Source organism: Schistosoma haematobium, chromosome 3 (genome assembly GCF_000699445.3).
Source record: "Schistosoma haematobium chromosome 3, whole genome shotgun sequence".
Taxonomy (NCBI): Eukaryota; Metazoa; Platyhelminthes; class Trematoda; order Strigeidida; family Schistosomatidae; genus Schistosoma; species Schistosoma haematobium.
The window spans coordinates 17,699,326-17,723,887 of record NC_067198.1 but is presented as its reverse complement, the minus strand read 5'-3'; the positions used below and the strand labels follow the sequence as shown (position 1 = coordinate 17,723,887).

Sequence of the window (24,562 nt, the reverse complement as noted above, 5' to 3'; positions counted from 1 at the left end):
GTTGCCTATTGGTACATCCCTTAAATGTGGCCATTTAACTAAGTTGTTCACTGCCGACCTTGTTGGCTTATGACCTGGAATATCTGCGACAATCAGAGCCCCTTCGATCGTAACATGTTCAGACCGATCTAGAGAATACACCTCAAAAGGAGTCTTTGTGACCGTCATTGTCCTATTACCACTCACAGTCTCTACTACCACTGACGCTCGGTCTTCCTTCAACCCGAGATACCTCAAACAGCTCGATTTTATCAACGTTACATCAGACCCGTTATCCAACAAAGCATAACCCACCATTTCGGCATTTCCCAACACCAAACGTACAGGAATCATTCCTAAGCACACTTGGCTACTTAGGGATTTAGTAAATCCACAACAATTCGGGATACCAGGTTTATCACTTTCGCTGTGCAGCAAAGAATGGTGTTTCTTCTCACAACTATTAACGTTACAACGTTTTTCCAGCTTACATTCATTAACTTTATGCCCTTGCCTAAGGCAGACAAAACAGATGCCATTAACCTTCGCGTGAGACCATCTCTCTTGAACGGTAAGCGCTAAAAATTTTGGACATTTATAAATAGCATGGTCCAGGGAACACACACTGCATTTAGCTTTCTCTTTTGAATTATTCTCCCGCTCCAATTGCAAGTGACAATTTGTCTTTAAGTTGTGTCCCTTTCTCGGACGATTCGCTAACCGTCCAAACCTACTACTAGCTACTCTCGCGCGGAATGCTATAAATTGAGTAAGCTCGTCAAAGGTTGGTTCTCTATTATCTTCAGTCAACTCATCCACCCAGTCCGCCCACTGGGCTTGCATAACTTGAGGTAAGAGTCCTACTATTCTCTCTAAGGTAATTAGAGAATTTAAGTCGGCAGTGTACTTCATCTGTTTCAAAACCATAGAACAATTTTCCATCCTAATAGCTAGATTTGTTAGTTGCTCAGGATCACTGTAATCAACATTTGTAGTTTTGAATAAGTCCTCTAAAGTCTCCCGAGCGATTACATGCGCCTGTCCGAACAACCGTTTTAGAATTTCCTTGGCCTTCTTGTAACCAAAAGAGGCTTCCAACATAACACAACCCTCAATGGCTGTTTTCGCTTTACCCTTACAATAATGTATCAAATAAAGCAAGCGTTGACCATCATCCTTGACCCTTGATTCCACATAGGTCTCAAACTCCCTTAAAAACTTCCAGTAACCTCTTGGTTGACCGTCGAAATAACTTAACTCAACCTTTGGTAACTCTGGACCTATGAAAACGCCGTAGGCCTTACGCTTTTGCTTGCTTCAAGTCTAAATTAAGGTTTTCTATGCCATCTGCCATTATATCACAACTAGATTCACTATAATTACAATCGTCCCTATTAGAATATGAACCATGACACATAGAAGCATCAGAAGGCACTTGCCTTGACTGAGGGGATCCATCCTTTTGTTCATCTCTTTTAACATCCACGAGCCTTGGACTTAATTTCCTTCGACGATTGTTTGGCATCGCAAGCGAACGACCAGATATTCCCAGAGACGATGATTGGAATCAACGAAACGAAAGCCAAACGAATTCGACCAAATATTTGTTTAGAACTGTAAGATCCAAACTACGTTTGGACTGCTGGACAGCTGTCTGGATGAGTTAGATACGCGCCCTCGCCCGATTGAAACCAAAACAAAGTAATTAGGTAAGATAGCGGTTCTATAATTTATCATAAATTTAAGTGTACATTATTACCTAAACAAATATAACCACTCAGCTATCCAACCAATAATTGTTCAATTGATCAAATCTAATTACAATAAATCAACGTTATTCTATCCTGGCTGGATAGATCACACACAACAGGAGGAACAATTCAATATGGCTACCGCCAAGAACAAGTGTCAAGTAAAACAACACAGATGCAGTTCAGGAAGAAACACAAACTTAGTGAATGCGTAAGAAAACAAAAACTATAATAAAAAATACAAGTATTAACAACTCAAATGTAATCAAAATACAACAATGTACAACTAAGGGAATCAATAGGAACAAAGTACAAGTATATACATGGAGGGATTTTCACAAACACACAAAACATTCAAAATGGATCTTACAGTAATATTTATTTAGATGGAAAAAAAGAGGAAAAAGGAATGAATGTTTAGTGAAAGTGTTCAACCATGCTAATAATAATTGTGTAATGAATGTCGACCTCTGAAGAAAACCAACAATTAAAAAAAAGTTCCCTTAGTGCACTGTGATAAATACATGTAGATTTATGTAATAGTATACAGAGTAAAACTTGATATTAGTATAAACTTTTGTGTAATAATAATTTAGGATGATGCTAGAAAAGTCACAATTAGTTCTAAAGGATAATCAAATATCAATTATTATGTGTTATATATATATATATATATATATATATATATATACGAATCTGAGAAGTTGATTTATTGAAGTGTAACACAAGATAGTTTGTTATTAGTTACAGACTTTTGATGTTTAGAAATTAAATATGTTTAGGAGGAATAGTAGAGATGAAGAGAATATCTTATGTGTCGAGGGACCAATAATGATATTAATAACAGTAATCAATATAAATACGAATATAAGCAGAATTCATGTATTAAGATGAATAAAATAAAATAAAATAGACGTTAAAAGTTTGAAAGGTTACACTTTGATTTTCAGTCAATTAGATAGATGAGGGACCTTGTTTGTGTAAATAATTATCAAGGGCATTGATATTCAATAGGTGGCACAATCCACTTCCAGCGCCTCTTCCTGATTTCCTCCTCCGCTGGGATCTGGTTTGTTCTCTATCACAGTAGGTTGTTGCTAATAGTGTCCGGTCAACGGATCCGAAGTATTTTGCGTAGACAACTGTTAATAAACACTTGTATCTTCTGAATGGTGGCCTTCGTGGTTGCGTAAGTTTTTCGTGCCTTAAGGTAACTTATGCTGTTACAAGTTTCCGCCCCATACAGCAGAACAGTCTTGACATTCGTATTGAAAATTCTAACCTTGGGGTTGGTTGACGGTTGTTTTAAGTTCCAGATGTTCTCCAGCTGTAGATATGCTGCTCTTCGCCAACCCGCGCCCACACATCTGCATAAGATCCACCGTGTTTATCAGTGATGCTGCCCAGATACGTAAAAGTTTTTACATCATCCAGAGCTTCTGCATTAATAATAATAATAATAACATATGAAGCTATCTGTTGATTTTACTTTGTTCAACGAATGAAACATATGAAACTTACAGGCACTTAGTGGGTTGAAGCTGAACGTAAGAATACGATTTTCACCTGGGTTTTCATTTAGAACACCTACACATGTCCTATTTGAATACCCTACTGTAGCTTATTCTACCTTACCGATAACAAAAATTAAAACATGAAAGCTAGATTTTTAATCTAATGCTCAATGAAAAGTATGGTCACGTATCAAATACAAGAATCACCACCTTTTGTGTCGCAGAAATACTTCCTAAAACTCAGACTTGGATCCTACGGAATTAACAGTTTACTAATTCTAGTCGGTAAATGTAGAACTGTTTCCTCTGCCGCAATTACAACCCAACGAACAGAGTTAAAATTAATTAAAAATAAAATTTTAAATAAACTTGAACGTTAGTTAGCCTGCCAGTAGTTTTTTGACGCTGCACGATGTTAGATGCTATATGTTGTTTTTCCGCGCTGAATAATGGACTATGAAACTTTGGCGATACTTTAACAGGATAGTAACAGTGATACAGATGGCACATAACGATGATGAACTTATGGTTGTTTGTTTTCTGAGCTATTCTAAGTATATTAGGCTAGTGTCTTTTATTATATGAGAGAGGAGTATCCCCATCACGCTTTTGCTGCTTTAAATGTTGCTCATAGAAGATATCCGAACGACCCATTTATCAAGCTACTTACTAGTGTTGTACTAGTAGCAGAAGGTTACATTTTTTCATCTGTTAAGTTTTTTAGGTTCTTCACAAGAGGCGCTGAGGTACTTTAATGAGCTCAAGAACAAGGAGGAGTTTTCTCTTGCGTCTCTAATATCAATTGTGCATTTACATACAGAACTGCCCAACATATGTAGTTCCAATCGTAACATCAATAATGTTGAACTTATTTTAGGCCAAGATGTGGTAGAAGAGTATAAGAATAGGACAAGGGAGTTGAGGAAGCATGCTACTGATAGAGTTACCTCCATATAATTTATCTAATGTCATGTTTATTTTATAGTCACTTTATTTTGGTGCTTTGGCACTGTTTTTCTTTAAAAGATATGACAAGGCTAGGGAATACTCTGAAAAGGCACTTAAAATCAATCCGCGTTCCAAGGAGGTATGCTAAATAACAGTTATCTATAGTTCTAATCAATCTTTTACCGATTCTCAGATATTGTGTCTGAATGGATGGGTCGGATTAATGTGTAAGGATGAAGATTTTCAAAAGAAGGTTGTGAAGTATTTTAACGAATCCGAGTGGTATGGATTGATCTGGTTTGTAACTTCATATTAAGTAGTGATGATGAAACTATGTCAATTGAGTGTTTGATGGGTAGAATAAAATATTTACAAGCCTCGAAGTCATTCTCGTCTGCCTTGGATGAGGTGAATATTTTAGTAGTAAAATTTCCAAGTTATGTCCCTGGTTTGATTGAAAAAATGAGGATTCAACTTGCATCTCAAGACTGGGAATCAGCTTCAGATACAGCTACTAGGCATGAAGTTATTTTAAGTTTTACAAACAACATTTAGATGCCTGTCAATCGACCCTACGTGTATAGAGGCTTTAAAGTTTCAAATTCTGTATTTGCTGTGTTACGAAGGAAACACCAGTGCAGTAAGTTTAACATGTGCTTACTACAGCTATTTGTTAGGCACTGAAAAAGCTAGAGGAGCTTAAAAAAGAACTTGAAATATCGGAACCAAAGACATCAAATCAGTATTCATCAGTTTCTAAGCTGACATCCCTAATCGTAAGTTTAACTTTAATTATGGTTTTCTGTCAAAAACAGCTAGCTTTCATGGCTATAGACTGTATGGTTTGTCTAATATTAAATTTATTGGTCTTATTTAACGATTTCAGTGTGGTCGTGAGCCTACAATACTGCAAAAGGTTCAAGAAATATGCGAGAAAGCAGTTGAACTGACACCTGGAAACTATCATTACCTGATTAACTTAGGTGATATTGTTCTCATGCAGGGCAAACTAAAAGAGGCCATTCAACATTTTCGGAACGCGGTAAATTTGTGTGAAACAAGCTTTGATGGTCTAAAAGGTGATAATCAGTTTTTATACATTCATATTTAAATATCACCAGTTTTGATGCTTCACTAATGTTGTAAACTCTGAGAGGTACCACTAATAATAGTGTATATTTAGTCCAAAACACCTGAACCTTCTTTTATCATGATTAGTACAGGTTTAACTTATCCCATTGTTGATATGTGGGACTGAATTCTCTCTAGTTTTTGTTACTATGTGTGCAAATTGTCTCTGTATAGCCACTTTTCTACAAATGTTTTGTAGAATAGATGAATTTGTGACTAGCAGCGGGACCCAGAACTAGAGTCTCGTCCTATTCGGAACTCGTCAGCTGAGTGTACTTGCATGGAATGCACCACATAGAATGCAAAAATCCCGACAGACACTGGTCAAAATTTAGTCAGGATAGTTAACGGTGCAATAATTCAAATCCGTTCTTTCAGTAATGTAAGTATCATATCTGATGCGGAAGCGAGTGACTAGTTTGACTCTCTAGCCCATTCTATAGCACTTTGGTCATTTAAGGAAAATAGTGCTGGTCTCAAACTTCTCCTTAGGATCAATACTAATATTCATTTATATTCAGATAACCAGTACCAAATAAGACAGAACGCGTGTCCTGAATCAATATGTTAGCTGCTCCATAAAATCTTTCGAAAGTTTCTTTTTTATTTCCTCAACTACTATTTACAACTCATCTTAAAGTTTAGCCAAAAAACGAATGTTCTTTTCTCGGGAGATTTGACTCGAGATAATTAAAATCGTAGAAGACGATACGATCAAGACAGTTGAAAGTTTTGGCTATTGCGTCATTTAGAGTACTCAAATCAATGTAAACATTACAGAATTCATTTGTATTTTTGATGCCAATCAATTCTTATGATCAAGACAAGGTTTTCGCATTTTGGGTAGTAACCTAAGTCATACTTGTTTCCATTAAATTTAAGTGTAAATGAGAAGTCTTATAACTGCTACTAACGTAGGAAGACGTAAATTTAATCAAGTTAACTACAAAGTACATCTCACCAAGTTATCCTGGGTCGTTATATATTCTAACTTAGTGTCAAATATATGAAGCATACTAAAACAGGTAGACCATACACTAAATAGTAAATAGCACAAACCGTAGTTAGCGTGACCTTCAAAAGCCACTTTATGTAGCAAACCAACATGTATTTTGATTACAGATTACCAAGGAAAACACTTTATTGTTTAATGATTTTAGATAGTCCGAAAACCGAGATGAATTTTGTTCAAAAATATTTTAATTAACTGTAAAACTATCTTGTTTAGTCAGACTAACCTCAAAGTGACTTACATATTTCTTCAGCTGTTGTTAAGTGCCAACTTCTTCAAAGCAATCTGCACGAAGCTTCAGCGCAATTAGAATTTTTGAGTGAGCTACAACCAACGATTGGAAAGTCTTCAGTAAGTAAACCTTTAAAGAGTGAGTCTTTTGCAAATAATTTTAGATCAAGTGAGGATTTTGGAAGGAGTGTTAGGTATAGAGGATAGAAAATTTGCTGTATTGGGTTTATTTTATAAGAAAAGCAAAGAATCACTGTTTTGAAAGTTGCTTATTCTGGATAAAGTTAAGAAATATGCATCATCTTAACTAGGTTCCAGTATGTCAACATAGAACGACATTCCATGGAAAATCAATGTCACGTACCATGATTTAACAGGTCTTAGTCCCTTTTCAAGCACAGGAATATGTAATTTTTTCAAACAGGTTTTATGTGTACGACATATAAAAATATGAATTTAACATACATCTTAAGTCGTAAGTATCGAAACCGAGCCAAATGCGTCGTTTCCCACTTAAATGGAAAACTGTCTATATTGTAGTATGTTTTACATATATAAAATAGAAGAAGCGAATTCCTAAATAGTTGAGTTATGTATTGCAATTATCACATATATTTCCTTCTGTATCACATTTTTACATATAACTGAAGTGCATAAATAGTAATTTGTAGTAGTAGTTGGATGGTAGTAGGATGAGTCTGAATTGCTTGTTGTTATTAAACTCCTCTAGAAAGCAAGTCCTAAACGAAAGCGATCAATTTTTATTTTCAAACTGTTTGATTCGTTCTGGCTGTTTTTAAAATTTCATTTGCATTTGATCAGCCGAACGGTAACTAATCTCATAAAAGTAAATGGTAAACTATGTGAAATATTTCTGGTATCAGCAATCCAAAAACCTTTCACTCATCTTCTATAGTACATACAACCATTGCTAGTAATTCAAGCTCATAAAGTAGCATAGGCATAGTCTTATAAAATCATACTAAAAAGGAATGCATGTGGTTTAATTACCTGAGGGGTCAGTCGCTACTCTGGTAGATCAGTTCAATCGCTTCCAACTACAAAGCTGGGTGACACGGGATCAAATCCATCAAGAAGCGTCAGTTTCCTCAAGATTTCAGGTATATCACGCTGATGAGTGCAAAATTGCACGGACCCTAGGCCCAGAGTTTTCTGTAGACTACCCCTGACCGCTCTCCTTATATTATCCAAGATGTGAAGGGTGGTGTCCAAAATCTGATGCTGATACACGACTTACCATGCGCTAACCTTTCGACTGACTACTTAAGTGAAAACACAGGAGTGGATGGAAATATATATTGAACTACCAAATGAAATACACAAACACAGATATATATACTCCTTAGAAAATCAATCCGTTTCTCAACCAATGATATACACTTATCCTTCAAGTCGCTTCTGATTGTCCTCGATTGACCTTCTCTTCGGCTACTTCTGATTGGCTTACCATATCACAAAACCTCCGTCATACCCATCGATTAGCCAGGAAAATTTCGAGCAGTGAATATATTCTACATTTCTAAAACTGGAAAATGTAGGACCTAAATAAGGTGAACTTATGAGGATATTGGAATTGGCTTATAATTTTTAGAATGATTTAGAAGGTTATAACTAGCTTAAAACGAAGGAAAACATTAGGCACCAACACACTATAGTTTTATAACTTTAGGGAGGTTGACTTAATGCACTTACGTGAAGTCTAGCAACTTGTATTAGTAATTATTTGTATCAGATGTAACATTGTTCGTGTTAATAGATAAAGACAGAATTTACGGTGAGACCAACACATTGCAATATTTAGAAAGACTATAGCAAACAGATGTAAATTTCTCGTAGATAAAATCCATTGTATTATAAAATTTAAATGACAGTATCTGAACTCGAAATACACTTTCTATTAGCTTTTATTTTATTGAATAGGAAGTAAGCTACATGGTCTCAGTACTCAGACGCAAACAAGGTTTATCAACATCGCAAATACTAACGCCCTTGAATGACGCTATGGAATTGCAGCTACATAAACTTCGGGTAAGCAATAAATTGAATGCATGTATTTTTATGTTCTTCATCCAAATCCACTATTATTGGACTAAAATATTACTAGGAGTCGTGATAGTAGTAGTAATGATAACACTTTAGATAGTCTGAGGTCAAGAATGACGTTGACCATCCAGTACGCTCTGTTAGAAGACCTCTCATATCAAGATAGTGTTGAGCTGCGTGTACTTCAAGAAATCCTTAAAACTTACTTACTTACTTACGCCTGTTACTCCCAATGGAGCATAGGCCGCCGACCAGCATTCTCCAACCCACTCTGTCCTGGGCCTTCTTTTCTAATTCCATCCAATTCTTGTTCATTTTTCTCATGTCTATCTCCATTTCTCGGCGTAATGTGTTCTTTGGTCTTCCTCTTTTCCTTTGGCCTTCACGATTCCATGTGAGGGCTTGTCTTGTGACGCAGTTGGGTGCTTTCCTCAATGTGTGTCCTATCCACTCCCAGCGCTTCTTCCTGATTTCTTCCTCCGCTGGGATCTGGTTTGTTTTCTCCCACAGTACGTTGTTGCTAATAGTGTCCGGCCAATGGATCTGAAGTATTTTGCGTAGACAATTGTTAATAAACACCTGTATTTTCTGGATGATGGCTTTCGTAGTTCTCCAGGTTTCTGCCCCATATAGTAGAACTGTCTTGACATTTGTATTGAAAATCCTGACCTTGGTGTTGGTTGACAGTTGCTTTGAGTTCCAGATGTTCCTCAGTTGTAAATATGCTGCTCTTGCTTTGCCGATCCGCGCCTTCACATCTGCATCAGATCCACCCTGTTCGTCAATGATGCTGCCCAAATACGTAAAGGTTTTTACATCTTCCAAATCTTCTCCGTCAATTGTGATTGGATTGGTGCATTCTGTGTTGTATCGGAGAATCCTGCTTTTCCCTTTGTGTATATTGAGACCTATTGCTGCTGAGGCTGCTGCCACACTGTTCGTCTTCTCCTGCATCTGTTGTTGCGATTGGGATAGAAGGGACAGATCGTCTGCGAAGTCTAGATCATCCAACTGCATCTTAGATGTCCATTGTATCCCGCGTTTCCCTTCAGACGTTGACGTCTTCATGATCCAGTCGATCACCAGGAGAAAGAGAAAGGGTGAGAGTAGGCAACGTTGCCTAACACCGGTCTTCACTCCGCCTGGAGTCCCTCTGGGGGCTACTGCCGGTCCCAAGCCCGGATAAAGGAGGAGGGTTGTGCATGGGGTTAGCGTCCCCATCCCGTAGAAAACTAACTCGCTAAAAAAACGCTAACCAGAAATTATTCAAATCCTTAAAACGTCGGTATAAAAGTTCTAGTGTCTTCACAATTTATTTGATTCACTTATTCATATATGATGTAAAATTGTGGTAGTTTTAGTGAGATTAGATCCTATTGTTTTCAAACAAGAAATTTAAAAAAGTTTGCTTCGGAGACTAACATCAGCTGAATAACTAATCGAAACTGACAAAAATAAGTAATTACTATTAAACAGATATGAAATTTTGGTTGATTAGTTAGTTTTTTAGTCGCATCTTGGTGAGTTTTGTATAATTATTGTCTAAATAACCAACACTAATCCTACCATTGATGTCATTTAATACATATGGAAGAAAGTGATAATTGATTGATTTTGAAATTAATGACTGAGCAAGTTTATGTCTAAGTAGAGAATGCTCAACGTAATTTGAACTAAACGTGGAAAGATGTACAGAGATAAATGAATGATATAAGTGAACGGAGCACAAATAAGCGTATAATGGAGGGATTTACACAATAGTGAAGAGAATACAAGGGAATATCTGATCAAATTGTTCATCATATTTCATAAACTGTATCTATCATTTAAATTCATCGGCACAATTCAGACTAGTAGTAAGAGAATAAGTGAATTGGTTTCAAGCAATCATTTGGATGCTCTAATGTGTTTTTTAAATCGAATACTACAAAGGCGTTGACTTAATTTACAGTTAACGGTGGGTATGATATGTACATCATAGGAGTTTCTACAGAACTCTAAAATCATATTTCATACAATTCTGTTGATTAGGCTTATCTTTTGGTTTTCTCTCCCCATTCTACTATAATTTAAGTTGACAGAAAAACCTTTCACTTAGGCAACACCCAACAAATAGTGAATAATTTAACTGAACTTCATTTTTCTGTGGTTCATTTTTCACATTTTGATGTGTTTATTTTCTCGGTTAATTCACTATTGAAATTCAACCTACTTATGAGTAGTGCAAAACATGTATCTTATTTATTAGCTATGTGTGGTTTGTTTTGTTATGACGATTGCATATTAAACGTTTTTCTTTTTTAGAATGTCAGTTTGAGCCTTGAATATTATGAACTGTTAGATCCAGACTTTCTCCTTCAACTTATCAGTGAATATTTAATTCATGCACCACCTGAACCTTCAAATATTGGCAATACATTTAGAATATTTAATGATATGGCATATATAAATGACCAATATGATTCAGTTCTTATGCGATGTTTACGTATTTTAGAACCATTGACACTTTCAGCCCCAGGTTTTCAAAAAGGAATATACCTTACAGCATATGTTCATTATATGTTAAGAAATACTACAATTGCAATATTTAATGTGAAAAAATGTTTAGAAGTAAATCCATCTTTTCTTGATGGTTATATTTTATTGGCAAAAGTGAGTTGAGTAAAAGATTTATTTACATTACGATATAAAGTAATATTGCTTTATTTTGTTTCCGTTTGTCATACATAATGAAATCGTAGAGTCTAAGTACCAGTGTGATTAATACATAAATTACACTAAAAAGTGTGTTCTATTGTTTACTATAACTAGAATGTTTGTTGAAAGATGTATAAGTGTCTTGGAATATAGTTAACAAGACGTGTAAATATCCGTATTTACATTTTTTCAATGTTAATACTTTTGTATATTCATGTAGATTGATATAAACAGAAGAAGCTAGCATACAGCGGGTATTTATCTACTTTCATTCGTGTTATTGACCAGAATACAATGTAAATAATTTTGCTGCGTAATATGTACTCTTTTAAAGCTACCTTTACTCTTTGAGTATATTCATGATTAAATCACCTATGATTGTCATTTGGATAGAACCATGTTTATTTCCAGGTTTATATACTTCCGTCGTATTAAAGTGTTACATACTATTATTTATTTATCATTTCAATTTCCAAATTATATCAATGATTCAAAATTATCAATCTTATTAATTGGTATTTAGCTGAAGAAAATTCACTGATATACACTGAATTCATGGCAGTCCACAAATTAATATCGTTCTTACTTAATTTAAATTAACTAAAAGCATAACTAGTTTGATCTATCATCTGTTAAAGTATCAGAATCAACTCAAACATTGTTGCATATCATTCTATCAATATAATTGTGATAAAAATAGGGTACGAAATTATTGAATTAAGATGTATTTCACACTCTGTGATTTTGTCATTTGGTTACAAAGTTAGTGGACAATCTGGAATCATAAAAAGGTAACATTCCTTAATGTTTAGTATTTATTCAATTTAAAATTGGATAGCATTCCATAGCATTCGATCTACACTAAGATGGACTTGACACACATGACATTGATCTCCAGCCAGTGATCAATCAATTATGAAAATTGGATCCTAATACATTTACTAAAAACAAAAATCCACTTTACGTATAAATTGATCAAAATAAATGTTGTATTCATTATTTCAGATTTTGTTTAGCTATAACATACATTATGTAATCGGAAAGGTACACATTGATAAGAAGGGAGTAAAGAAAGTCATTTTTACGTACGTAACTAACTAGTTGTGTCAATAAGAAAAATATGTGTTAAAAATGGGAAATAAAGATGATTTACATTTTATTTAGGTATATCATCTGTGAGATGCATGAAATTCAATTAATTAGTTTATACTATGTCCCATTACTATTTTCTACTTAACTGTATTATTTTAAACCAATTCCTTCTGTTTTATTATAAGTTGGCTGGTAACTGTTCTTTGACTTGTCTTCCCCATAATATATAGTTTCCTTTCTTTGTAATGGTCATAAAAGATTTATTGAACACTTAGTCAACAATTAAAAGAGATTTAGATATTTTTCAATGAAGTTAAGACATTCCAATTGATAGTAACTATCTTGTAAGAAGATCAGTGTGAAATTGATTTTCATAACGATGTTTTATAGCGTAGACTATTATAAATTAAAACGTGGTTGGAAATCATGTAGTGCCAGACAAACATCTTACACATTAGTTAATGTTTCACTTGGTACTGTATACAAGATTATCCACGCAAAGGTTCTACAGTGGAAAATTTACCATTTAGATAATTTGTAAGGACTGGATAACTGACAATCCTTAACGTTGGTATATTAACTAAACCATCACATAATATCGCTCAGTTAGAATCACCCTTGATACCAATCTTTCTCGTAAGATATTTTTTAGAGACATCGGAATAATTTTCATGTTTATATTTCACGTGTCTTATAAATTAACTCATCAATTTGTAGTACGGTGTCTTAGTGGTTAAGGTGTTCCAGTTTCAACCACCAGATCTGAGGTTCGAATGTTTCTCCACTTTCTTTGGTTTGAGTAGCCGAGTAACATCACTATCCATTATAGACAAAGAGTGACTCAATGATGATCATACAAACTTAAACTTGATGAATTACAGTTGCATAGCTTATCGATCTAGCATATCTAGAAATATATGAAAGAAGCTATAGATTTTAATCGACATTATTCGATGCTACGGCTAGCTCAACGTTTTCGAAGTTGTTAAGGTCTTACCTCTTTCCTCCAAGATTGAACTAAGTACAACATTTTAGAAAAATACTTGATTCTCCTAATTATGAGGTGACATTTGTTCTTTTTTACTAATACAGATGGAAGATAGAGTAGAGTAAATAATTCATAGGTAATTTCATTTACATAGTACCATTTTTTTCACCTAATCAAGAATGGAAAAAATGATCTTATCAGAATAGTATGGATTCTTCGTCTTTTGTTAGATCTTTATCATCTAGTTTCAACCTGTGTTACTTATCTATCAAAATTAAAAAGGAAATTTAACATAATTTTAGAGAAATGAAACTGGTTAAGTGTTATTGTAAACATTTGTTAGTATTGTGGGGAAGAAATTTATAGAATTCAAACGGAATAAAAAAGAACAAATAATATCTTAAAAGTAAATATAATATTGAAGTAGGTTCTGGAAAATCTGTTAGTATATATATATATATATATATATATATATATATATATATATATATAGTGATAGATCTCTGAGTCGCAACCAATATCCTATTCATGTAGTTATTAGTGATGATCAAAGTCTACTGACGTCAATCTATATGATGTGACAATGAGTGAAACCATTTAAAATTTTAAGTGGTTAGAGGTAGTCTACAACAAACCATTAGCCTGTATTTTGTGTTAGAAGTTATTTTTTAATCACCTTAATTCCAAATGAAACAGTGGCTGAACAAAATCATTGTCTCTCTTTACTTATTTACATTTTCATTGATAATGACACTGATAACATATTTTATTGTGAATAAATTAAGGTTTGGATTTTCTTAAACTGATGTATTTATTTTTACAACAGCTATTATTTTAGTCCTTTGTAATTAGATTATATTCTAGTCCTATATTTTGTGTAATCATATATCAAATGTTGAGAATCTATTAAGTGGAATATAACGTATTTTCATAAAGTGATTATTACTGATATGAATTACATAGGCATTATCATAGAACCTATTGTATTTCAGAGGTGTTTCATTTTTTCCTAAATTTAAAAGATGAATTCACTTGATGTTGTTTTACTTGTATCTTCCCATTGTTATTTTGGACTGCAATCGATCAGTCTCTTGTTGGAATATGTACATCCTGTGCGGGTAGCCTCGATGGCGTTTGAAGAGAGCGGTACTGGGTTCAAGTCCTGGAGTGAACATCAACTCTGGTATGCAGGTACATCCAACTGACGGGTCCTAAATAGGACGAAACGAGCGTCCTAGATTCCACTCCTAGCTACTATCCATATTTGATTTGGTACATTTTGAGTGTTTAGATAAGCACAATATTAAAAACAATGGAAAGTACAAAATATTCATTGTAGTCATATAAATAAAAAGTACGTAAAGGATTACATTTAACCGAGTGGGATAAAAGAAATTCCTTTTCATACCTACTTCCCAGGTTCTGTTCTAATAATAACTTTCTTAAAACATATCGGCAAAACAACCACAATGAGACAAACGACTGTAGAACATAGTACTAGTTTGTATCGGTTCAAAAACTTTCACATATGTATTGAGAAGTTAATAGTCTTGTTAGTCAATAATCACTAATCTCATCATTAAACAACAATAAACTTTGTTATACCACTGATATTTTGTATTTATTTTCAAGTTGATAATGTTTATAACAATTCTTGTCACTTCAGATATAGTATACTATAGTTAAGGTATGTAAATGCTCAAGGCTGAGAAAAATCATCCTATTTATTAGACATAAGAGCGCAAGTAGAGTGTAACTAACCCCAAATAAACGTTTATCAAGGCGAACTGTATGCGCAATTTAAAGATTATATTGAATACCGACCACCACAAACTTAAAAATGCTAGCTTAAAGGAAGATATACTTTATACTGAATACAATTCTTTGTTTATATAGTACCTATGTATCTTTAAATCGACAAGAAACGTTTAGTATAAGAAATATTAGTCCGACATGTTAGTGATACATAAAGACTGACAATACATACTTTGGAATATATTATAAAAAAGCTTATGAAACTAATTAACAAGCAGTTTTGTGTGTGTTATTTTTATATAATAATACATATATACACATATCGTACAAACTCCAAAGGATTTTACTCCTAAATCTATTTGTTTATTGACTATTAGTAATGAAGAGGAACTCTTGAAGATAAGCTGACTTTTAGATGACAGTTCAAAAAAAGAATACATTTCAATGTGTAGAACTTCTAATTCAAGTCATTGCGAAATTATATATGCACATAAATCATATATACATAAATCGAATATTCATTATAAATTATTCACACCCTTTTTCGATGTTAGGTGTTTGGAGGTAGTCAGCAGGAAACATTGAGTCTAGGTATTGTGTTATTTAATGCTTGTCATCGAGGTGTAACTGAAATCTCAAGGGAACTGGATAGTTTTTTTATCATGCAAGATTTTACTATTTCAATAGAACAGTAAATTTATAACACTATTCATTCTTAAATACAGTTTGTTAATGACCTTAGAATACACAGAACATATGAATATATTTGAAGATAATGACACCAAAGCAATGGTCTCTGTTGGTAATGAGGACTTCAACTCTATTGAGAAGTTCCGACGCACTGAGAAAAACTCAAACCATAAAATTCTGGGCCATTGCTACTGATCTATTAGACTATAAATCATTTGTTTTCTAATATGTTCAGTGACTCACTTATCCTGTCCTTAACAAACCTGCACTCACTTCTATATGTTAGAGAGGTTGAAGATCATACTACAAATTGGTCATCAGCTCAAACTTGATTGTAAAAACCCGAGTACTTCACAGACTTATTTAACAACATTTAAACACTTGAGAACTATATTTGGATTAATACATTAATCTAAATATAGGTAAGCTGTTTAACTTAGATTTTTCTGATTTCACTTTTAAGATGATGTGTTTCGGTCAATCAGTTAACTAGTTTGTATGGGAAAAAAAGTCAAAAATTGGTTGAATAAAATAAACAGGATTGGAATGTTAACTATCTAAGAATTTGCTGAGACTTTATTTTCTGAATGGTAGTAATTCTTTCCCATGTTAATGTAATTCATTAGTAGAATGGTACCAATTATGAATGGCTAATTGACTTGTACATACTTACACACATTGAAGCATAAAAATTGTAAATTAAACGTGAGAATGTGTATGGTATAATATTTTTGTTATGATTTACAAAAAGTGTACTTCTTCAGTAGTTATAACCAGTTTTACTATTGATTAATGATTAGAAATGAAGATTTTATCTTAGTTTACCAATCACGTAACAGAAAGGAATAACTTCATGGTAATTTGGACAATTTTTCTTGATCCCTTACTCATAAATTGTAATTTACAAAGTCCGTTCATATGCAGAAAACCTTTTAAAGTATGTTTGATTCATTGAGTGTACTGTGAGTGATGATGGATAGTAATGTTTATTAAATATAAAAACAAAGGGTTTAACACTAATCATCAATATCACAATCTAACTTTCTGTAAATGAATATTTGTTTACTAGTTTTGTTGCCGGTCGACAGCTTTGATTTCGTCTTTGTTCTAAAGTTTATCTATCTTATCGCTCTGGTCTGTTTTACTAATTGGCATGTTTATACTGTGCTAGGAAATTTGGTTGGCGAATAGAAGACACACAGTAGTTGTTATCACAGTGTATGTGATTAGGACTGTGATAAACGTCTGGGTAAAATCGAAATGACCAACAGACACTGAATTAGTAACAATGAACTTTCTTTATCCGGTTTTCAGCACTTTGAATTATATTTATCCCGGATTCTGAGAATAATGAATTAATAAGGTTTGAAATGATCATCAGAAAAACTTTTTCAGGGAAGAGGAAGATTCTTTAACAGCTAATGCTTCCTGAAAATATCCATTTTCCTTAGTTTTCTGTTATGAACTACTTGTTGGTAATGGTATATTGTTAAATCAGAAAGAAAAACGGTAGTCGATGCTGTAACTGAAAGAAAAATTCGTTTCACTTTCTCACTCTTCTGATTGCTAACTGATTTATCTTATTTATCATAAACCCTGTTTATTTTGCTTGCTTCTTTCATTATAAGTATATTTTTCCGTTAAAAATAATACCTCTCCCACAGTTTTCTCAACTATTTACTAATGACTGTTACTGAATACTGAAATCTGAAATACCACACGTACTTTCTAGAAACTATAATATTAACAGTATGTTAACGTCTGTATCATTTTAACAAAATGTGGAATTCGGTAATAGGCTTTGTCACGTAAAATGTTTTTGTCTTTATATTAAGTTTTCAAAGCATATATGATGAACTTGGTTATATTTGTTCACTTATCCATTCTCAATTAAAAGGATTAATCATTAAGATGCATTCTCTATGCATCTCTGTCAATTTAAAGACTTACTAGAGATGGGATAGTACCTGCTTCAATTTTATTCATAGAGTGAGTCGACTTCACATGTGTCTGGTTTTTCTGGTCTCTTTTCATGCTAGACTCAAAGACGAAATTACCATTTATATCCAAAGAGGAATTTTTTGTATGTTTATTATGATCGTTAGTCTTTGTGGATATCCAGTATTCACGAATATTACATTGTCAACATATAATGCAAATAGCAGAAAACGATATATCAATGATACAAGAAAAGGAGAAAACAGTGATAGTTCATACTACAAAAATAGTTAAAGAATTTTATTTGATAGAATAAAATTTGCAAAACTATGTTCTGTCTACCATAATGATTTCTATCTACTACTACTAATATTAATACTACTACCTTTCATTATATACTTCATATCTTGTTCCCAATTTGTGTGATTTACCAGGCATCCTATATTTTTCATTCAATCATATACACATATAGTTATTTAGATAATTGATTATACACATATGCACATCTAGTGCATTAAATTTTTTTTAGTAATGAATATTACTGATATGAAACTTGGGGTTTATCTGACTTTGCTTATTGATTAGCATTAGACAATTGGTTTGCTTTAAAAATCCTTCTTTGGTATACAAAGATTACAAACAAAACATAGGAAGCAGATATTAAAGACGTATTATAGTGAAATATTCAATATTTCAAGAAAAAAACTAAGAATATCAACATCTACAACATTTATGTCAACTGTGAACTGTACCCACTATTGGTTAACCACACTGTTCTTAGTTATTTTTTGATAATCAATAAAAAAGTATTAAACTTAACATATTGGTCAAAACAAGACTAAGGTACAAAGTTGATTGCTATCGTCTCATAGTATGGCAACCGTTACGTTTTCCTGCGACTTATTTCTATTATCGATGATAGTATTATGCGTTAAGATAAACAGTAGTTTGAGAATGTGCAGTGTTTTACTCCGCCAAGTAGTGTTTAAGGGGTATTACTTTATCTTTCTCCATGTAAAATGGTGTATTCATTAAAAGTCAAGAATTACAGGGTACTAGTAAGTATTATTTTCTATTTTACATATGCTATGGCTGTTTGAGAACATTTAAATTTCACTCTTCTGTTTGAAAAAAGTGTCGACGGAATACAGACATTTTTGAGCACACCAAGAGTATTCGATATGATTCACTCAATTCGCATGTGGTGATTATTGTAAACTGTTGCCAACATAGCCTGAATTAGGTTGTTGTATGTGATGATTCGAATTGCCAACATTAGTATTTACATAATCGCTTCTTCAGTTTTTATCAGTTAAACTGGGTTATCTAAGTCTAAGAGTAATTGGAAGAATTCATGATGTATAGAATGATGTCAATCATAGCTTGATTTTAATAGCTTAAGAATACTGTGCAGTTTATAACCTCAGTTCTTAAGATAGTTGAAACTCAGATATATAAATGGAGAATATTCTCTTCAGGTCCTACATTTGTATCTCCAAATTAATAATCCGAAAAGTGGCCAGGTTTGGGGCAAAGTGCATCTCTTTAAGTTATAGCGTGTGAATTCAGGATTGTTAAACAAAACAAAACTGTTGATTCTGAGATGATTCATATGCAGTGTTAACTTATACGTTTAAGTGAAATTATAACATTCGTAGTCAAAACAAATATGGGTCGGATAGGGTGACATATGTAGTAGTGAAATTACAAATTCGATGAAATGTTTGGTCGAAGACTGTATTGTGTAGCAATTTTGTATGAAACTAGTAAGAAATAATAAAGTGGGATGAACACTAAGTAAATGAATCATGCATTCGGAAGATTAATAATGGTGTTAAACCAATAATAACAATACAAAGATAACAGCGACAATTATGTTTGATTAAGAAAGGTTGTATGTACATTAGTCAAATTAGGTCATTCAATAGGTAAAATTATTGATTAATTTGCCCTGAGGTTAACCAGGGCAGCAGAATCGGGGGAAGATATTTTTTTGTATACATAACTCCGGTTTCCTAATCCGGATAGCTACGGCTTCTATTGTTTGAAGGACTTTGAGCCTGACAGACTTTGTTAAAAAAATTACTGACCCAATAAATAAATGAGAAGGTTAGGCTTATACTGGCATTATGACTAGTTTGCACTAAATGGGCCAATATCTAACTGTTCACTTTCTTCACTATACCTTTGTTTAGCCATACTGGGAGGTGTTCGCGAGCACGAAAATGTAAATTCCTAGAACTCCAACCAATGTAACTTGCTCCACAAGAGCAGTCGAACTGATAAATACAAAAATGAAGTGGTCATTCTAGATAATTCATCTTTTTAGCCTCGGTGTCGCCATTGGGCGTGTATAAAACACTGGTCCTATTTCTCCGGCGGTGAATAACTTTTGAGTTGTTCTGCATAATCTGTGGACTAATGTTTCGCTAGCTTCATCCCCTCTGAATTTTAGGCCCGTGGAAAAGGATTTCTTATTCGCTGTTTGTATTTCGCCTATTCGAACTTTCGTGATCATATATTCATTCATAAATTTTCTGGAGTATATATCAGTTATCCCTAAGTGCATTAAGCAAGGCGTTTAGCTCTTTCTCAACTTTATCAGGTTTCTCTGTACTGTTCGGGTATTTTTTCTGTTTAAATTCTTTCTTATAAGTCCGTCAGTTCTCTTGGTTAAGAGAATGTTCAAAAAGATTATTCTACCTTCACTTTCTTCCCCATATGTAAACTTAATGGCTGGTTGTACTTCATTAAATTGCCTAATAACTTCTAGTTGTGATGTACTACCTTTACAGAGGATGAACGTGCCATCCATATTTCGACAGTAAAATATGAATTTTTAAGTGGACCATTTCCTAGTTTGGCTAGAAAAATATTAGCTAGTGTGGGACCCAATAGTGAACCCATTTCAACTCCCTACATTCGTCTATAGGTTTCTCCATTAAACTCGAAATTCAAATTCATGGTGTATTTCAGTAATAACTTTTACAACATTAATCGGAGTTTCAGTTTCGGTCTCATTTTCTCCAAGTTGTTCACATGCATATTATATAGCCTCTACTACTGGAACGTTTGTGAATAATGGTGTTACATCCAAAGACATCGTCGACTGCTCCATAGCATTTGAGTTTTTGATTTTGTCAACAAATTTGAATACACCCGTAACACTATTTTACAAGTTTGTCACTGAAAGGTTTCAATATATTTATCAACCACTTAGCTTTAGTATGTTATGGAAAGTCATATATATCTAAAATTGGTCTCAATGGGATACCCGGCTTGTGTACCTTCGGTAATCCATACAACCTTGGCAGATGAGTTCCCACTGGTTTAATCATTTCGTATAAGTCTGATGAAATTATCTGTTTGCTCCTGAGTTTCTGACAAGATCTCATTAGTTCATTCTCTATCTTATCATCGAGATATTTCTGGTCGGTTAGTTTTTGACATTTCAATTTGTCATCTAAGATGGTACCCATTTTATCAAGAAGAACTGCTGAACTTTTGCCAGGCTTCGTAATCATTAACGTTTCATTCTTTAGGAGCATGTTAATAGCCTTTTTGTTCTTCATGCGAGAATGATTTTGCAATTGAATTTGTTGTTCTTGTACTAGTAACAACAGTTTACAATATTTGATTCCGAATGTTCTAGTTGTTGGTCAGAATTTGCAACTAAATCCCGTGTCTGAATTTATAGGTTTTCGAACTGTGTATCTGTATCTATGTGGTGAGAGCGATTACGGGTATCACAGAATTTCAGACTTAAGGATAATACGTCAAGTTTAACACTTGAGGAATTATGGAGACATCTTTTGGAATCGGCTGGAAATTTGTTTTCAACTGTTTGATATCCCAGACCTTTCAATAGATGGAAGCGTTTCTTCACTGCTCTCTGTTCTGTAGCGTTCGTAACACAGTCCATAGTGGGTATCCTCAAATCATGCATTAGGTCTTCTACAAAGTATTTTCTGCGAAAAACATTCATCTACATCTCTTTAATATCAGAATGCAAGGCGTCAATCTGGTTCAGGGTGTGGCGTTTCAGTATCTTTCTATTAGGATGGACTCCGTCGGTCGTAATGGGTAGCGACTTAATTCGGTGCAGCTACTGATAAACTTCATACTATACTTCAGGAACTCATTGAACGCTTTCAACACAATAGGTTGTTTTTAACATTTTAATTGCCTAAATCTCCGATTATTATAAAACACAGATATATGAACAAAGAATATTCGTTTCAATAAATTTTCCTCAGGTCCCACAATTATATCTCCAAATTAGTAAGCCAGGTTTAGGACACAGTGCATCGTTTAAAGTTATGGCATGTGAATTCGGTATTGAAAATGCTTATTGTAAATTGAAAATGTAAGAAAATTGATAACTTAATTCTGACCTACTGTTATTCATACTAGCAACTGCAGTAGTCAAGATCTTCATTGTATCTTTTCAGAGTTAAAGAAGAATGTATCAGTAAAACCCATGGATGTATTCATGTGTTTAAACCGGAATTGATTTTCCATAATATAATCAGAAGGGGTTTGTGGAGATTTTAGAAATTTTTACAGATTAAAATCATGAGTCAGTTGAAGCTAGACCACCATTGAAAACCTGGAAGCACTGGACGGCCGTTTCGTCCTAGTATGGGACTCCTCAGCAGTGCGTATTCACGACCTCGTCCCCTGCGAGATCCGAACCCAGGACCTACTGGTTTCGCACACGAGCACTTAACCACTAGACCACTGAGCCGGCATTCAACGTTGTTATTTATGTTCATTTATGTTTGCAATATTCTTCTACATAAATAGATTTATCATATGAGTGATATGTACAGTTTGAAGAAAATAAAAGCATGACAACTGGTTTAACATTCAATATAATAAAATATTTAAAGAATATAAACATTTATAATTGTTCGCATAGATCATCAATTTCAATTTTATAATGTCATCATAATAAATAGTTGAATTTCAAAGGAAATATTTAAAGAATTTGTAAATGTCATTGTTGCTAAACAATTTTGTTGGATACCATGTTAATCTTTAATAGGAAGTGATTATATTCTGTAAACTTATGACAATCTATTCTTATTGATGAAGTAATGCATTGAAAATACATTTATTACATAATAGATTATGTAACAGATTATACATTTTAGGATTATATTATATCTAAAATTAGTTAAGTTTTGTTTTGACACATTTCAAAAATGTTTAAACTAATATAAATCAAAATTTACAAACTTTTCATTTTAAACAAACTATAAAAGAGAGTATTTAAGTAGTATGTTTATACGATACTTTTTAGCTTGATAAACTTTATGTTCAGTCTGTTTGTATATGAAATCAACCTTAAAGTATTTACTTTGGTATAGATCTATGGAATTACTGATATGTTAATTACACAAATAGTATCATTAAGTGTTAAATTAATTATTTTATTCTATGTTCGATCATTTAGTAATCGTGATGGTAACCGGTCAGAGTGTAATACTAATACATGATGTAGATAATTCATCATTTTTTTCAGCTTAATCTAACCAGATCACCTGATTGGTCATAATTTCGTGTCTACATTGATTCATGCAGAAGGCCCTTGGTACTATGTTTGGTGAGGTTTTGGATATATATATTCCTGAAATGTTGCGAACTAAAATAGAATAGATGTTCACTGTTCTTTGGTTTTCAATAGTTCAACCGTTGTTAGTTAGTAGTGAATAACTCCTTTTAATCAAAATTATCGAAGACACATTGATCCAAAAACAATTCTGGACTAAATGATTATGCCATGATATCCAGATACGGTTATTGTTTGTAGTGTGAATATGAACCAGCTAGTGTGAATTATGTTGAAACTGAGGCTAATGATGTGCATATATATATATATATCTTGGGGAGGGGTCTCAGTTTATAACTGGGTCATCATATTAATCCTTTAAGAAATCATGAACTTAATTGTTAATAGTAATAAAATAAAATTGTCAGAATGTTTATTGATTGAATGATAAATAAATATCGGGGAAATTGTTGTTACATTTAATCAAACATGGTAGTCAATCTTATCTAGTTTCATTATTGAACTAAACTTAATTTGACCTCGGTAATTTTTATCCGATTTTGTTTATATTATTTTGTATGATGATTAATATTGGGGAAAAATATGAAATCCCTTAAAATTCACTATGATTATGTTTTGTTATATAAATTCGGTATATTACTTTAACATATTCCATAAGCTTGGCTTGAAATGTAGATTGGAAATGATCCTTTTAAATAATTGATGAAATGCTTTGCAAAATAAACTACAGTAAATAGTCAATTAATTATTTAGTATTAAATTTATTGATCTGAATGTCTATTAATTAATAATCGGAGGGAATTATGACGTGGCGAACTATTCGCAGTATATTTAGTTTTTCCATATATGGTTGTACACATAATTCATATCCGAAACTAAGAGAATTCAACACATTTACAGTAAATACATAGACAATTATATATACATAAGTACTGACGAAATCATGTCTCATTTGTAATATATTATTTGTAATAGTGGATGCCAATATGCGTAGGTGTTGTATATACGTGTAGAATGGGATGGCGATTTTTCATCATTCCACTTTAAACATTCAAGATTAATAAAAAAAAAATTACCGTAACTACAATTTATCGTTTAAAGTCTAACCCGTTTATTCTTTTACAAAACATGTATTATTTGTAAATGCTCATTTTATTAAGGTAAACAGATCCATTAACAAAGAATATTATTTTCAAT

The 24,562-nt window shown here is 33.1% G+C and overlaps 1 protein-coding gene across 1 annotated transcript in view; it reads left to right on the top strand.

The window, feature by feature from the left end:
- Positions 1–3,414: 3,414 nt before the first annotated feature.
- Positions 3,415–24,562, top strand: part of TTC21B (Tetratricopeptide repeat protein 21B) — a gene marked incomplete at both ends in the record, with an annotated part of 67,746 nt that continues 46,598 nt past the window's right edge. Inside the window, 11 exons of the mRNA XM_035731662.2 lie at positions 3,415–3,619; positions 3,969–4,186; positions 4,230–4,331; positions 4,386–4,474; positions 4,510–4,710; positions 4,748–4,832; positions 4,870–4,968; positions 5,079–5,271; positions 6,589–6,686; positions 8,508–8,615; positions 10,935–11,282. Of these exons, the coding sequence (XP_035585777.2) occupies positions 3,415–3,619; positions 3,969–4,186; positions 4,230–4,331; positions 4,386–4,474; positions 4,510–4,710; positions 4,748–4,832; positions 4,870–4,968; positions 5,079–5,271; positions 6,589–6,686; positions 8,508–8,615; positions 10,935–11,282 (1,746 nt within the window). The remainder of the gene's footprint in view (positions 3,620–3,968; positions 4,187–4,229; positions 4,332–4,385; positions 4,475–4,509; positions 4,711–4,747; positions 4,833–4,869; positions 4,969–5,078; positions 5,272–6,588; positions 6,687–8,507; positions 8,616–10,934; positions 11,283–24,562) is intronic.